Source organism: Doryrhamphus excisus, linkage group LG5, assembly GCF_037039965.1.
Source record: "Doryrhamphus excisus strain RoL-2023G ecotype Guam linkage group LG5, RoL_Dexc_Guam_v1.1, whole genome shotgun sequence".
Lineage (NCBI taxonomy): Eukaryota > Metazoa > Chordata > Actinopteri > Syngnathiformes > Syngnathidae > Doryrhamphus > Doryrhamphus excisus.
The window spans coordinates 2,051,670-2,068,287 of NC_136361.1; the positions used below are offsets into that span (position 1 = coordinate 2,051,670).

Genomic DNA, 16,618 nt, shown 5'->3' on the forward strand with positions numbered 1-16,618 from the left:
TTTTTATCGCAGTTTCAGGCGTGACCGCAATAAATGAGTTAGGTTAGAGCACAGAAACCTGTTTATTACTTTCTCAATCTGGTTTAGAGCCATCTAGATATGAAATAACACCCCTATGGTCACCTTTTAGACTCCTAGTTTTCATTGTTTACTATGAAACTTCAAACTTGCACTGCAGGGAGTGTGATTTATTATTTTATTTATCCTTTTTTGACTAATAATTGTATGAGCGACAGGTGTGTCGTGGGCTGCTGTTCAGAGTTGTTGTCAACACTAGGAAGCGTTGACAATTGTTCATGTTGTGTTGTCTTTTGCAAATAAAAGGCTGACGATCAAAAGCCATCCCGTTGCTGTTATTCAGCCACCGGGATACGAAAAACAAAACAGTGACAGGAGTGAAGCCACAAAGTACACAGCGTAAAGTGTACTACAAGCATAGTAATAAACACAGGAATACTACATGGACAGCATCAGAACTGAGCATCATTATCTTTGTAAAGGCAGTTTGAGTATAGAAGAGCAGATGTGTATGGTATCTGCAGAGCATTACTGCACTGACCTCTTGTGGATAGTGTGCAAATCGATGCTTTAGCATCACGTGACATCATGAGTGACACCATGTAATATCTTTATTTCCCAGCTATAAACCGTACAGCAGCTGTAGTACCATGGATAAAACCCACAAATAAATAGTATAGTGAAATAGTACAGTAGCACATTAAAAGGGACACATGTTACACATATACCTTTCCACCATTATATTATTGGATGCATTGACGGCAGATTTTAACTTGACTTCTCTGCTTAGTTCATGAGTCGGGTGACACACCATCATACATCATAAATCATAGTCCTGGGTGTTTGGTGAATTCATACGCGGTTGCCACAGTTTAGACAATTTAGTTGGACTTTCAAGCAGAATTCTGACTTTTAGATGTTTGGAGCCCCTTCATTTAAAAATGGTGTCAACTGCAAAAGTGTCACTGTGTCTTTTGACACAGAAGTTAAAACGCAGTCCGACTTCACGGTCCAAAAACTGCAAGCGCTGCTCGTGGTCCACAATCTTCAACCGTCCAGTGGTTTCCCCAAGTACACCATGGTGACCTCCGTGTTGCCGTACACCGCCGAGACGGCGGGGAACAGGCAGGCTTTGGGCAGTCCCCTAAAGGCGACGCCAAGGAACTCGAAACCCCTCTCAAAGGCTAACGTCTTGTCGTCCATGTCGAGAATCACTCGTATCCGCTCTCCGATCTACGGAAAGCAGAGTGTTAGAATGCAGAACATATTACATTGACACTCCCAAAGTAGATATAGTCAGCAGCCATGTTGTGCTTAGTAGCCAGGACAGACACCCATGTTTCCGTTTTCTTCACCACATGACCATTTCCGGTTCTGTGTCCGTCGCCGTGCTTTTCCTCGTGCATGTAATAAAAGATGAGTCAAGTACTTTTAATGTAATGGCTGGGTGCTGCAATTAATGATTTTCTTAGTTGATTAATCCCAAGCTTGCTATTTTGATTAATCAAGTCAGTTGGGCCCAAGACGGCCCAACTGATACCAATTAATTGGAAGATTGATTCATCGTTGATTAATTGTTTTCCCTCTTTTTGGTGACACTGCACAGGAAACGGTGACCTACGGACCAGTCACAGCACCTACCTGATATTTGGGTGCGTTGTTGCACTGCGGGAAGTTCCCGTTCACCTCGCCGTTGTGCAGCAAGTTGTTGTCCACCAGGTTCCAACCCCAGCTCTGGTCATCGCTGCCCAGCAGGGCCACGTAGCCTTGGCACTGCATGGACGCCCGCTTGGTGGCGATGCCGATCACCGCCACTGTCCCCAGGGGGCCTTCCCACCAAATCTCCCAGGCGTGGCGCCCCTCTGAAAAGCCGATCTTGCCCCGTGCGCCGTCTGTGCTTTGGGCAATGGGGTTGCGGTGCAGGGTGAACCCGTTCTTCTTCACGTACACATTGCGGGAGCAGTCATGGGAGCTCAGTGCATGTTGGTAAGATTTGAGCTGCAGGGAAGTAAATACAGTAAGTAAAATACAGATTACAGTTGTAATAATGTATGTATTATATTCATGTTGGTAGGCCAAACACACTCCTATGGGTGTTTCTGTAGCCCAAATTCCAGTTAGTCAACACCCTCATCATAGTTTCTACTCCATTCTACCAGACTCCCGTTTAAGAATGTACATTTTTAACACAAACACACAATCATACATTGTTTTGGTGCAGTTATGCCCACCCAATGCCTTAGGTTATGTGCAGGTGCACAGTATACACATAGCCGGGGTGTTGGAACGTTCAACCCACCTTGCCCTTGTATGTAGGGAGGTTGCACAGGATGTCAGACCGCAGAGCCTCGTCGCTCAGCGATCGGGCGCACAGGCTGCGCCACACCTCGCTGTTTTCATCCGCCAGAATGTTGCTCCAGTGCCAGCACACCAACGCGCACCGCGTCAAATCGACGAGCTCCAAATAGGAAAAGATGTGCTCCAGCACCCGAGCGGGTAGCCTCCCCGCCACCCCTGCTCCTGCCCCGGACGCCGCAGCGTAGAGAGGGCCGCCGGCGGAGCTGCAGCTAGCTCCCGCTGCTGCTGCTGCGCCCGAAAAAGAGGAGCCTCCACCGGCCGCCCCCGACATAATCGCGTGTGGAAAAGGTTACCTAACACATTCGAATGAGACCGAATTATAAGTGAAATGTGGACATTTTGTTGGTGGCACTGTGGAACCACAACAGTATGGATTCCCCCTTCCCACCAGCTTCCCACTTCGACGGCTGGGGGCGTGAAGGTCCTGGAGAGCAAAACAATGAAATGAATAATCGTACACAACTCGAGTGTCTAGTCGTATTAAACATTTGTCTTGTTTATAGTAGAATAAGTTTGTACTCGATTTATGTTGGTTAAGCGGTTAAACAAGACTATGTCACTGCCGAAATCGAATATGTTCTTTATGGCCTGCCAGGACCTTACAGATGACGTCACAGCATACCCGGTGGCATTCATTGCAGTCAGTTGGGGTGGACGATACTGCAGATGTTGGTAGCGATACGATACCAAGTCAATGGAGGGCAGATACTGATGCAAATCATTTTTAGGTTATTTTAGGTTATTGAAGGCTGTTGTGGTTTTACGTTTCAATTTGTCGATAAAATTCTAGGCAAAAAAAACGTTATTTGTAAACAATTTAATACTCCATATAAATAGAATGTAAGCCAATGTAACGATATCAACAATGTAACAAAACATGCCATAGTGATACAGTAGTTGACAAGAATTCCTCTCACTATTAGATAAGAACAATGTTTTTATCTACCCACTACATCTAGCATCCCTGTTTATATTTAGTTTCATCGCCGCACTCATTTTCTACCATCTTTTTTTCCTGTCTAGTGATTGTTCGTGATCACGTGACGTGATGCGGAAGTGACGCGGGGCACTCAAAAGAGTTCAGCATCTGGGAGCAAAAACACCAGCTAGCTTATTTTTATTTGCCGAGAAGCGGACTCTAACAAGGCAATAACACCGACCAGTAAGTCATCGTACTTAATTGAAGCGTTTCAGGATTGCGTTGCGATGTCTGCCATGTTGGGACAGGCGTTGGTGCAGGACACAGCTGTCCGGCTGTCTCCTCGGCTGCGGCCTGGCGGCGGGCTCGCTCCATCTGTCCAGAGGTTGTTGGGGTTTTGTTTTTTTTAGGCAGGTGCTTTAGCATGGTGACCTGTAACATGCTATGTTATCGGCGATACGACAACATTTCTACATGCTGCATGTTGAGCAGCTAATTAGGCTGACGGGTTAAGTAAGCTAGCTAATGATAACAAAGCATCGCGACGTTCACCTTCGCACACCTTTTCCAACATTCCTCCACTCCATGATGGCATCCTCAGCTCCACTGGGGGCACCTCCAACATCTAATATCGCACACCAACCTTCAATCTCTTGTCATATTTTCAGTAAATAACCTCGAATTAACTTCTTGATCATTTTAATCAGAATTCAGTCTGTAATCGGCTGCAATGTGATGCAAAATGGTGTGCCCGGTTTAAGAAAATTATGAAACATTTCATCCCGAGTCACATTGTACCACGTTGTGTCCTCCATATATGAAAACTGTATATAGTTATATTTCCACAACTGCGCACGATGTAATCATTTTTGGGCGCCCATCTTCGTTTCAGCCTGTGTGCAACGCGCCCCGGCTGCCACTAGAGGGCAGAGCTGACGTGATGTTTTGCATTAGAACGTAATGAAGACGTGAGCTCATCCTCTGTGCTAGAGGTGATACTACGAATGTTGGTATCGATCCGATACTAAGGGGATCCGGGGAATTATCGCAGATACCGATAGTTTTAACGCATCATGGTATGGCTTTGTGAACAATATGAAACATTATGCTTCCCTGAGACACAGGATACAAGGCAGTGGATTCCTGAAAGCAAAAAAAGAAAAGCAGGTGTTTAAAAAAACAATTCTATCATTGCAGCACTCACGATTAGGCAGCCATAATGAATCCGGTATACAGCCCTGCACCAACAGGGGTCCCCTTCACCAATCCAAAGGGTATAGGCTATCCAGGTATGTTCATCCATGAATTGTCCTAAATAACCGCCGTGTGAAAATATTGAATTATTTTTTCCAAACTTGCTTTGTCAGCTGGATTCCCTGTTGGCTACACTGCAGCAGCCCCAGCGTACACTCCAAGTGTCTATCCAGGAGCAAATCCAGCCTTCTCAAGTGGTAAGATGGTGTGTTTGGGTCGTGCAGGAATGGATGTATGTGGTGACTCTCTCTTATGATGTATAGGTTACGCCCCTGGTACTCCCTTCAAAATGTCCTGTTCTCCCAACTCTGGGACCGTACCGCCATACTCGTCCTCCACCAATCCTTACCCAGCCGCCGTCTACCCTGTCAGGAGCACCTACCCCCAACATAACCCTTATGCGCAGGTCAGTGTCGCTTTAATAAAGGATGTTTTGGTGAAGAAAAAGTAAAAGTTTTTTTGCTTGCAGGCGTTGATCCCGTCACAGCAGCAAGGTACTTATTTCACACAGCCGCTGTATGCGGCGCCGCCTCACGTGATCCATCACACGACAGTGGTTCAGCCCAACGGGATGCCCGCTGCCATGTATGCCCCGCCCATCCCTCCGCCCCGTAATAACGGGGTCACCATGGGGATGGTTGCCGGCACCACCATGGCCATGTCAGCTGGTGGGTAGAATATCCCATACTTGCCTGAATATAAACAAAACAGCCACATATGGCTAGCATCAAACGTGTCTGAAAAGGTTGATCATATTTTTTAAACGATAATGGTGGAGGGGGTGTGATAAAAATTCAGAAGCGCTGTTTTAAGAAGCTTGGTGGTCATAATATCCAATATCAAATTGGAATAACAGCAGAAAATCAATACTGTGCTGAATTATATAAATGTTCTCTTTGTGTGTCAGGAACGTTGCTGTCAACTCCGTCACCGGCGCCGGCCGCTCTCGCCCCCCACCCCGTCACCATGCCCACATATCGGCCCGCCGGCACGCACAGCTACAGCTACGTGCCCCCGCAGTGGTGAACACAAGGCTGAGTGAGTATGCACTGAAGTGCACATACATCTAGTGTCTTCATTTGTCATTATTTGGTGTGTGTGTGTGTGTGTGTGTGTGTCTCTCTCTGTCTCTACAGGTGAGGCAGGAGGCGCTATAGATATGCATTCACACTCCAGCGGCGGACCTGCTCTGCCGGCGTCTGCAACCTGTTTGTCTTTTCCAGCATAATGTGAATCTCAAACCATGTAGGTCCATTTGGGAGGGGGGGAGGTCAGGGGTAGGGGCGGGTCGTCATCCCCGTGTTTTAATGGAATTAGGTTGCATTCCACGCTGCACCCCCGCCTGTATGTCACACACGGAACGGCCTAAAAGCCTCCATGCAATTGTTTATGCAGTTTTTTTTCTAGCTTCAACTAGCTCGTGGTGAAAACGGGAGGTGTGGAGTAGTTTATTTCCTCACCAGCCCATCCTACCCCCCCTCTGGTTTCTGTTCTGTTTTGGAGATGCATCCGATGTTGAATGCATGTTGTATATGTAGATGTATGAAGGTAATGCTAGCTCAATCTACCTGCTGTGACTAGATGCAAAATCCTACGGACGAAACTAGGGATGGGCATTATCACGAATGAACTCCAAAATTGATCGATTTTGTGGAATGGATAGTAGATTCGATGTATAACAGTTAGCCGCGCAGTACTGGGGTGCAACCAGTAGAGGCACTGTTGGCTCACTTTCAGCTATTGCCAACATCAACTAAAGCCCAATGTCCTCTGCTGAGGAATAACTCCTTGCAACATTATTCTTATCCATATACCGCATATTTAAAAGTATTAATAAAAAATATATATCATATCTAATGGACTGTTCTGACATTGAGTGGAATGCCCATCTCTAAAAGAACACATCCAAAGGAAGTCAAAAGTAATAAATTTCCAATGCTGACTCACCTACTGTGAAAGATGTTCATGCAAAAAAAAAAAGAAGTGCAGAACCAATCGTTCTGTTTTCAAGGCTTTGTGTTTTACTAAGTGAAGCTTGTTTATTTGACTTAAATCTGATTTTTCATGCAGTGTATGAAATGTGTTTTACCGGTTGCGTATTCTAGGAAAAAGATTGTGGCCATTCCAACACGTAATAATAATAATAATAATTCAAAGAGCCTAAGAACGCTACCATAATGTGCATAGAATTGTCTCATGAATGAATTTGTCCTTAAGTAGGTCTGATGCACTACTCCACCGCTAACTACCTTCAAGTTAAGATGAAATATTCATGTTAAACTCCATTTGTGACTAGCACTACTGATGGAAGGCACTTATTCAAAGCAGTTTTGCAATGATACCTGACCTTTATGTTGCCATTGCTTCCAGTTGTAGCATCGGGTTCTAGGCTGACCCGTCAGAATCACTGTCTCAGACTTGCTTTTATGATGTCGCCTCAGTCACTTGAGCTCAATAATCTGTTTTGTACATGTTATTTTTTGTGGTTTTGGTTCTTGTTTTGTATTTTAATGAAAGCGCAAAAATAAAAACAAATATAACACTAAAATGTTTGCCATTGATGTCATTTTATTTCACTCAAAGCACTTTCATAAGTTCATCTGGTGGTGCTTCACTTTGAGGTGTCCGTGTGAAACAAGCAACACGTATAAGCCAAGTTCCCTCTGAATAATATATAATTATATAATGGGAATGTATCCAAAGAACAATTATTTCTAACAAGGTCTACTGTCTACTTCCGGGTTTTGCATCACTTCCTGTCCGTCACGCCTTTTCCTTCCCAACCCGGACATATCTCTCCATGGCAACACATGCGTAAATATAACACACCCCTAATACCCCTAAGGGTCATTACAATATATTGTAATATTGTTTTCTGAATGTAAAAACTACAGCAGACCAAAACAGACTTTTAAAAAGTGCAGGGGACAGTCATCCAGATGCCCCCACCCACCAAATTACGTCCTTGAAGAAGTTATTTTCACTCTGTCCACTAAGTGGCAGTATGCCGCTGATGAATGTCAGCTGCTCTTGAAATACAGAAAGAAGGAAAACGTACTTACCCAACATGCATTGTGGCGCGCGAATTTGGAAGGTATGTGAAAAGAATAATCATTTATTGAACATTTGTTAGAAATGCTGAGAACGCCGAATACCAGCAGCTTTGTACTTCGTTGTAAGTCGTTATCAAAGTTTTACTTAGATGTTGTAACTCTTTGTTTTGTAAGCAGCACAATGGTCGACAGGCGTGTTTAACATGACTACTTCGGGGTATGACTACAAATGATTGTGTTCGACATGGCGTATGCTATCTAGCTTGTTTATCTTTGTGTTTGATGATGCTAGCCTGGTATAGTGACATTTTAGCTAGCTTGCTGCTCTTCAGGCTTAAAGTGACACTATTAGCAGGAAGAATCTGTCGAATGATTTGTTGACATAAAATTGTTCCACTGATGGATCATCCTGTCACGCAGGATGACTGAGGTTGACAGGATGAGCAACCTCACCAGCACACCCAAACCAGCCGACTCTTTTCACACTTTATGGAAGCAACTTTGGGATTGTCATCAAACTGGACTGCAAGGTAAGACATCTTTGACAGGTGCTATTTAATAATTTGGTTTTTATGCATTTTCTGGTCTACACTAAATGTTTGTTTTTGTTTGCAGGACTTGAGGAGAAAGTCTGCAAGTTGAAAAAGGAGCGCTACCTGTGAGTATTGAAGTAGTCCAGCTCAAGTCAATCTGTCGAATGTCAGATGTACATCACCCGAACTGACTGTATTTGTGTGTCACAGAGATGCACAGAAGCTTGAAGTATTTTACACTCGTAACAAAGAGCTGAAGGCGCAAAACAAAGCTCTGCAGGATGCTATTAGTCTCTTGGAGGAAAGGTAACACTTCCGAGATGTCGAATCATGTTTGTTTTTGTTTCAATGAGAAATGCGAAAACATTCAGATACATGTGACACAAGCGTAATGTGAATGTAAAGATCTTGAAAGATTTTCACTGTTACCAGACTCCGAGCAGGAGAATGTGATCGCTGTTCAATCTTGGAAGAAAACTTAAAGAGTAGTCAAACTCAACATGAGCAGATTATCATCAAGCTAAGTGAGTGTGACGTATACACTACGGTATATTAGGGGTGTCACAGGATCTCCCGGAGTCCAAACATCATGAAACACAGGGCCTGGCATGATAATGCATTTATTACTCACAATAAATAAAAACAAACTTTGCTTATTTTGCCGGCCTCAGTATATTGCCATGTGCATGTGTCTGCTAGCATACACACAGTGCAGAGGAGTCTAACGAAGTAGATTGTAATATATTGTCATATAGTTTGGATATTTATTTAAAAGTAATGTTCAAATCTCGTGACCTGAGTGTCTTGTGACATCCCTACTGTATATACACTGTTATTGCTTGCCATCAATATGTATAGGCACTTAAATATTTTAGTCTATTGTCTGATTTTATTGATACAGAGCATGAACGAAAATGTCTTGCGGATGAAAATGACAAACTATACGCTGAACTGCAGAAGTTCAAAAGTGGGTGAGTGTGTTTTTCCTGTTTCCCTACATCATTTCGCGACACTGAAAAGAATTGTGTTGGTACGCCTGGTCAACAAAACCGTGATCTCCCCTGATGGAGCACTATGTATTTTATATGGGGGTGTGATATTCCATGTCATTGTCAGCAGCGAGCAAGAAGACGGCATCATCCCAGACTCGCCGGTTCTTCCCAGCTCGTTTCCTCTGGCCAAGAAACTGAAGAAACGTAAAAACCCTGACAAGAGCAAACATGTTCACTATGCAGAAGAGCCTTCGTTTACGTTAAATAAGTCACTTTTCAAAGGTGGGTGGAGTTCAGTACGTCCATAATGGACTGGGATGGACAAATCGGCTGAAGTCTTTGTGGCATCGTTTGTTTGTATTTTTAGATGTAAATCATGAATTGGTTGGTCCGCCAAGAGCAGAGGTGCTTGTTCCCAACACGTGTGAAATGGATACATCCCTGATTGGCGGTAAGATATTTCATCAGCTGCTTCACTATCCTGGTGAGATTTGAATTGATTTGTTTATATTATATTATATTGTAGAACCCCAGCAAATGATGCTCCCTCAATATTTTGACTTTATACTCATGTAATTACAGCTATTTTTTTCTTTGACCAAATTTTCATATATTGACTTTAATCTCTGAATATTATTTATGTCAGATGAGGAAGAGAACGGGGGGGAAGTGATAGCAGAAACATGTGCCCTTGAACTGGTCAACACGTGTCGCATGGTAAGATGCCTTCATGCACCAGGATTATTGGCTTGCATCTCTCATCCCTGATGAGATTTTACATTTTGTCAGAAAACTCCAGAAGCTGCAAGTCAGCGAAACGCCTCCAAATCTTCTCGGTTGTATGATGTTCGTCTAAAGTAAGCACAAGATGACTTAAGATGCACACCGCCCTGTACCATGTCTATCATTTTAACGACTTTCCAAACCAGGCCTCATCGCAAAGCCTCGTCATCCACGCCCATCCACAGCCCGGACTCCACCACGGAGAAGTCACCATCTCTACTTCACGTGGACAGGCTGACCAAAGACAACTCTACCTGCAAAGGGAAATGGAAGACGGACGAAGCGGAGCTGATGAAACCAACCTGCAGAACAGTAAGCACCCCAAGCTTCAAGCAGCCACCTGACAGCAAGCTTTCTATTTATTTAGCTAGTCTCTTCATCCACACCCTATTCTCTTGGCCTTCTGGGACAACGGATGAAAAGCTTGTCCCACCTTTTGGGTGGTCCTTGAACACACCATCTAACTCTGTCCCAATACTATACTGTATTTTCCCCTTTTTCTTTCACCTCATATTTGGTTGCAAATGCTGACACTCTCTGGAAAACCAAAGTCCAGACTGGTACTGGTGGATGGTGGCTCTGTATTCATTTAGTGCTTTTAATTTGATGTTGTTCTTGTCTTAGTTTTACACAATACAATTACATCACTGTCATATACTGGTATTGAATAAAAAAAAAATTCAATCCAATGTAAAAGGTTGAAACTCCAAGTGTTGACTGTGGAAGTCCAGTTTTCAAGAAGCCGAACTCAAAACTGTTGGAGCAGCGAGGAAGCCACCTTCAAGGTCACAACGCTGAACCCAGACAAGCTCATCCGTGTGATGGTGAGATCAGCTGTTCTCTCTTCAGAACCTTGTAGTTCTGTTTGGATCATACCACACTGTTGTTTGCGCAGAGAGTACACAAAGGGTGGAGAACATGTGGAGCATTGACCCTGAGCTCAACTTTACCTTGTACGACAGCGAGCAAGGAGCAGATAAGGTACAGTCACATGACCTGCTCTTGTTAGGCTACACTAGGATTAGTCGTAATTATGTCATTGATTGCTGTTCATTTAGTTTTGCACTGGTTTGGTAGGAAAAGTGTCTTACGCCTGCTGTTTGTATCCAAGCATGAAGAACACGGGGAACTTCTTGACAGTGACTGCACTTGGATCAGTCACAGTCTGCTCCAAGGTCGACAGGAAAGTGACCAGGATGAAGAACACGGTCTCTCTGGTGAGTTTCCTGTCAAAGTGCGCTGTCTGAAAACCTGACTTATTTTTCTTGCCCCTTCGGAAGGAATCGGCGAGAAGGCAAACGACAGTCTGGATGGAATGTTTGACACCACTGGTCACGAGGAGTACGTATCTTATAACGACTCTCACGGTGCCAGCCAGCCCAGTGAGGATATGCAGCAAGAGGAGCAACAGGAAGATGGTACACATTGTTAAAGCATACAGTTCCACTCACCTCAATGTTCTACCAGCATTTGGTTTTGAGCGACTCCATTAAGTATAGGTTTTAATGCAGATGCTCAATATTGACTTTTTAATGATATAGTCCAGCACTTCATTACCCATAAACTGATACTGGCAGCCGATCTTCCCTGAACCTGTCAGGTCACATTCTGTGTAATGAATGAACCATTGATGCCGCTTTGACTGTGATGTCACTGGATACATTTCACAAAATATGGCAAATACTTCAATATGCAACATCTCTAGTCATTGGGAAAATGTTTTTCTTGGATACCTTTATTTTGTTAGATGCCGTCTGACAAACGCTCAGCTTTTTTATTATGAAGGCCGGAAGTGTGCCGTTTTAGTGTTTGGGCTTTTGATGGCTGTGTGGTTTTAACGAAGCGAGTAAGATAGCTACGTGATGACAATAAGTACCTTTTAGCTCAAGACTCTCGGTTGTACACACTTAGTCTTGAAACTTTCACCACCACGGATATGCTAACAGAGAAGAAGCTTGTTGCGACTAAAAGTGGAGATTTTAAAACGTGGCTAGTGTTGAACCAATTGGTCGGGCAGGGTATTGGCCACCACCAGAGGGCGCCAGATTACCCGACGTCCGTAGTTTATTTTTTGTAGTTATAGCTGAAATGAGCCCATTACAACTGACTATATCAAATACTGAATGTAGCTTCTCCCTTATCCAATTCTGCAGGTGTACCTAATGTGTGATGACAAATTTAAAACAGTGTCTTCTCTTCCAGAAGAACAAGAGCCTTCTGAAAACCATCCATGGCACAAAGAAAAGTGAGGAAACACTCAAGTTCCACCTTGTTTCCTTACATGTTTTTGTTACATTTTTGTTGTACTGCTGAGTATCTCTGATAGATGAACCTTTCCAAAGAAACAAACCAAAGTTTCTTTTGTGTGTGGGTTAGACATCCAACATTTGCGCACGTGGCAGTGGTTCGCAAGAAAGATGAGAGGAGAAAACTGAAGGGCACCACCTGCAAAGAATGTGAAGTTGTAAGCCCGTTCCTCAGCAAGCAGCTTTTTATCGTGTTCATTCGAGTACTAACAAGCTGCTCTTCTCCCAGTACTACGCCCATCTCCCAGAGGAGGAGAAAGAGAAGAAGCTGTCGGAATGCTCTCGGCACCGCCATCGCTTCATTCCTCCCAGCACACCGGAACATTTCTGGGAAGTGGGATTCCCGTCCACGCAGACGTGCATCGAAAGAGGTAACTGTCATCTGCTGTCCTTCCCGCCAGCCAACACATGTCCAACATCTTTGTGTGTTTGCAGGTTATATCAGGGAGGAGAAGACCCCTTCAACTCGTTTAAGAAGAAAACAGCCTTTTACCGCTCTCTTCTCCCCGAAGACGAGCCAGAAGGACATCAAGACACAAGCCAAGTTAGTGTGATCACCAAGGAACTCCATGAGAATCTTTTTGCTGGAGTCACCTCATTGTCCCTTTTAGATCGTTCTACTTTGCATGTAAGAGTGAAACATACTGAATAAAAAAAAAAAAAAAACCTTAAGTCAATGAAGAGATTGCTAATTAATAATTTATATTGTTTGGAATTCAATCTTTTTTCCCTTTTTTTTTTAAATAAGAGTAGAAAGTAGACAATATGTAAACATTTTATTTGGTCTGTAGCTTATGAAAGCTATGAAGAAAATATGAAAATACAGCATACATATTTAGAACAGTTGTTCAGGAAGTGCAAGTTGTTGGTCCATCCCCTTTTTTCTTTTCGCTTGGTTTTACTGCGTTTCTCTCTCAAAGTACACCAGCATCGCCTCGCTCACATGACTGACGGCCACGCTGCAACCAGACACCGTCATCAATAATCATCACAATAACTCAAATCTACACCATTTTAAAGTGGGACTTATAGTCGGGGGTGTCAAATATCAAAGGGGCCCTTGCTGTGGCCTGTTATTTTTCACTATGCAATACAATGTTTGGACACCCCTGAGTTTAACAAAAATACCAAGAATGAATGATGGGGAAATGCAAATATTTGGTGATATAAATAACAGACAGCATGTCTGCATTTACTCACCAGATAATGGATGGAGTGTTCAGGTCCATGTAGAAAATAAGCGGTGAAAGGAACATGGCAGTAACCTGGGACAATAAAAGACAACTACAACACTTACGATCCGTTTTACCTCTTCCAATTCTCTCATGTTTGTGCAAATGAAGGCTTTACCTTTGACAAGAAAATCCACAGTGCGAGGTGCTGCAGGGACAATCCACTTTTTAGTTTGACTGATGCCAAGAGCAGCAAAAAGCCCAGCAAGGCACTGTGGAGTCACCAAGCAAGTCATCATTTCCCTCAATATTGCTTTATATCGGTATATAAAATAAAAAAAAACCTTCTCTAACTTGCATTTGTTGCATCGCAGGTGTAAATAGTGCTGAGTGGTTCACCTGGCACAGCAGCCACAGCTCAAAGCGTAGGACTGAAGAGAGGAGAACTCCAAGGCACTAGTGAGGTCACCTTGTGGAGGAACACAGATCAGTTTCTCACAACGCAGGTACACGCCTCACGTTTCTATTATTCCATTCATTTTATTACAGCTTCCCAAGGGGAAACTGTAGCGACGACTACACCAGAATAGAAGTAGTAGCTGAAATGTGAAAGGTGTAATCTTGAGTAAAATAAGAGTTACTAATACATTTTCTATTAGCTAATTCTCACCTGTGGGGTGAGCAGCCATTGCCAGCAGCAGCACGCTGTAAAAGATGCATATTTCAGTCTCTAATGATCATCCTTAGGATATGACACCATCTTACCTGAACAGGTAGTTGACATATTGCTGCTCGATGTCACTACAACAACAAAAGAACGTTTTACTTTACCTGAATGAAAGGATGGAAAATGAAACGGGCTCACACTCACCTCAAGTTACTGGATTTGTAGTGGACCTGAAACACCCTGTAAGCGCCTGGGGGGTGGGGGGTGGTGCAACAATATCAACAATGCTCATCTCTCTGTGTGGGAATTACCCTTTGCAAACGCGAGCTGATAGAAAGACTTACCAACACAGACGAGATGAGCAACTGCCCACATGTACCCGCTCAGGTCAAACTACAAAATGGACACTTTGTTGATAAATGATCACATGGTGCCACCAACCGGCATTCATCAAAATATAAAAGAAAAAACGTCTTATTCATTCTAAGTCAGTAATGAGCACTGCTTGAAGGCAGCATAGTTGTGGTCCTGGTATCACAAGTATCGATATGTCAGTATCAATCCGCACATAGTAAGGAGGTCATGTTTAAATGAAGGAAGGCCTGGTAGGTGTGGAACGTAACTCGGAAGGAAAAGTATGCAGTCTATTTACCTGTGGATCATAGGCAGGCAGGTTGATGGCTGAAAACAGCATGAGACAGACGCTGAAAGAGGGAGACGTAATGTTTACCAACTAAAGTCTCTGCTGTAAAACAGGCAGAAAAGCAAAACAAAACACACCTGATGAATTTCAACCACTCCATTTTCTGCAATTGGAGAAAGGACATTATCCATGAGTGATGAAGTTGCAGCCGCTAGGAAAACACAACTCTTACCTCTCTGTGAACAGCCTTGGAGATAACATAAGTCACAACATGAGAGGAGTTCTGCAGCGTGAAGAAGAAAGGAATCTCCTGCAGCAGGGAGAGGAAGTCACTAAATGCATCCCGACATTCAGAAGCTCCGTGATGGGACTCACTAGACGAGACAGAGCTCTGGAACCTGCGTAGATGTTGCCTACAAACAGGAGGGAGCCGGGGAACCAGGAGAGTGCAGCTGATCTGGAACGTAGGATTCAAATACGGTACGAGCTTTCCTGGATAGCGGGGCGGGGGCCCGGACATGATTGTTGTATACCTGGAGATACGCTTCATTTCCACCCAGCCCAGTTTGCCAGAGAGGAGCAGCAGCACCGCGCCGATAAATGTCTGCCATCTGAGACATCATGTTAAGTCATATTACATTTTAGCACGCAATAAAAATGTCATTCACTTCTACCACTCACCCTTGGAATAAAGTCGGGTAGGTGAATTTCATAACAGTCAGGACAAACTGAAAGAAAAAAATGAGTCTGAATTACATTATTGATGAAATCCATTTATAATATTTCAGTTCATTTTAGTAAAAACAAAAAACTAACTGCATTTTAGCTTTGTACGGTGACTGGGAAGTGCAAAACACTTAACAAAAAGAAAAATGACAATGACCAAATATTAATAAATAATAAAAAATATTAAATAATAAATATTCAGACATTTTCTTTTTGTAATGTAACTGGTTCCTCATATTTTGACTTTCTTCCCATAATAAACGTTTTCCCCAAGCTAATTTTCCAAACCTAACAATATTATGTTTTTAGTTTCTCATTATATGCAGACCTTTGAAAATATTGCCACTTTTTTCTCAGAATACAAGATTTTGTCAATATTTGGACTTTCTCCTAAAAAGAAATTCACAATTTCTGCTTTAATTTTGGAAAACTTTCTTCTGGTACCGCAGGTTGGACACCACCGGAATAGATTGCCTCGGTGTACCTAATTAATTGTCCCAGGAGTATATTTCCTGCTGTCATTTCCTACCAAAATAAGAGCTTTGCTGTCAGGCCGGTGAGACAGAAACCATTTGTTTTCAATTTGCTCAAATTATATAAACTCAAGATAAATCGATTAATTGTACGTATGATTGGGGTTTTCTTACAAAACAAATACGTTTGAAAGCCCAGTTCTCTCCATCGACGGATTACGAGGAAGTAAAAAAAGTGTCGGTTGAAAACCTGGCGGGTGAAAAGTGAAATAGTGTGCACAGAATGTTTCTTAAAACAGACATAATATTCAACCAGCCGGCATAATACTCATAACTTGTGGTTAGTATATTAGCGATTAATTTAAAAGAAACTTGACATGAGCACTCACCTTATTCGTGAAATATGAAACAACGAAAAAGAAGCTAAAGGCGAGGCCAGTGAAATTCCGTTTCCACTGCATGTCGACGTGCTGAAACGCAGCATGACTCCGGCAGTGTAACTATTCCAACGTTAGGATGTAGCCTGTTTGTAAACTACACACATTTTGGCATCGGAAACTTCCCATTTCCTGGCGCATTCAACTGACACGTCAAGTCGTTGGGGCAGAGCGATACAAATATCGATACCATGGACAGTATCTGTATGGAACGATAGAAATGTGCACCTCCCCTGGACTGTAAACATAGATAGAATGTGATTAAAAACACAATAAGTAAAATA

At 43.1% G+C, this 16,618-nt stretch overlaps 4 protein-coding genes across 5 annotated transcripts; 2 read left to right on the plus strand and 2 right to left on the minus strand.

The window, feature by feature from the left end:
- Positions 1-43: 43 nt before the first annotated feature.
- fbxo45 (F-box protein 45) lies at positions 44-2,801 on the minus strand. Its single transcript, XM_058060256.2, has 3 exons — positions 2,318-2,801; positions 1,660-2,016; positions 44-1,251 (listed from the first exon to the last, which is right to left on the minus strand). Exons 1-3 carry the CDS (start codon positions 2,645-2,647, stop codon positions 1,066-1,068), a joined length of 873 nt encoding a protein of 290 aa, XP_057916239.2. The 5' UTR covers positions 2,648-2,801; the 3' UTR covers positions 44-1,065.
- A 598-nt stretch (positions 2,802-3,399) lies between these two features.
- fam168b (family with sequence similarity 168 member B) lies at positions 3,400-7,097 on the plus strand. The gene is made up of 7 exons (XM_058060257.2): positions 3,400-3,538; positions 4,493-4,584; positions 4,663-4,746; positions 4,813-4,955; positions 5,019-5,217; positions 5,457-5,587; positions 5,686-7,097. The coding sequence occupies exons 2-6, from the start codon at positions 4,515-4,517 to the stop codon at positions 5,573-5,575; spliced, it is 615 nt and encodes a 204-aa protein (XP_057916240.1). The 5' UTR covers positions 3,400-3,538; positions 4,493-4,514; the 3' UTR covers positions 5,576-5,587; positions 5,686-7,097.
- A 425-nt stretch (positions 7,098-7,522) lies between these two features.
- Positions 7,523-12,871, plus strand: rbbp8 (retinoblastoma binding protein 8). Its single transcript, XM_058059513.2, has 19 exons — positions 7,523-7,643; positions 8,023-8,132; positions 8,218-8,260; positions 8,346-8,441; positions 8,568-8,659; positions 9,037-9,106; positions 9,252-9,409; positions 9,495-9,578; positions 9,774-9,844; positions 9,917-9,984; positions 10,057-10,222; positions 10,608-10,734; positions 10,806-10,891; positions 11,022-11,127; positions 11,191-11,328; positions 12,116-12,155; positions 12,287-12,374; positions 12,446-12,587; positions 12,652-12,871. Exons 1-19 carry the CDS (start codon positions 7,567-7,569, stop codon positions 12,768-12,770), a joined length of 1,881 nt encoding a protein of 626 aa, XP_057915496.2. The 5' UTR covers positions 7,523-7,566; the 3' UTR covers positions 12,771-12,871.
- An 88-nt stretch (positions 12,872-12,959) lies between these two features.
- Positions 12,960-16,526, minus strand: slc35d4 (solute carrier family 35 member D4). 2 transcript variants are annotated; one of them, XM_078790570.1, is made up of 15 exons: positions 16,287-16,526; positions 15,380-15,426; positions 15,232-15,309; positions 15,074-15,155; positions 14,931-15,005; positions 14,836-14,861; positions 14,708-14,759; positions 14,400-14,448; positions 14,260-14,305; positions 14,154-14,189; positions 14,059-14,093; positions 13,788-13,857; positions 13,567-13,660; positions 13,417-13,481; positions 12,960-13,175 (listed from the first exon to the last, which is right to left on the minus strand). In XM_078790570.1, exons 1-15 carry the CDS (start codon positions 16,356-16,358, stop codon positions 13,115-13,117), a joined length of 888 nt encoding a protein of 295 aa, XP_078646696.1. In that variant the 5' UTR covers positions 16,359-16,526; the 3' UTR covers positions 12,960-13,114. The 2 variants fall into 2 exon arrangements, with proteins under 2 accessions (XP_078646696.1, XP_057915498.2); XM_058059515.2 differs by having other exon boundaries at positions 12,961-13,175; positions 14,931-15,008; positions 16,287-16,525.
- Positions 16,527-16,618: the final 92 nt, after the last annotated feature.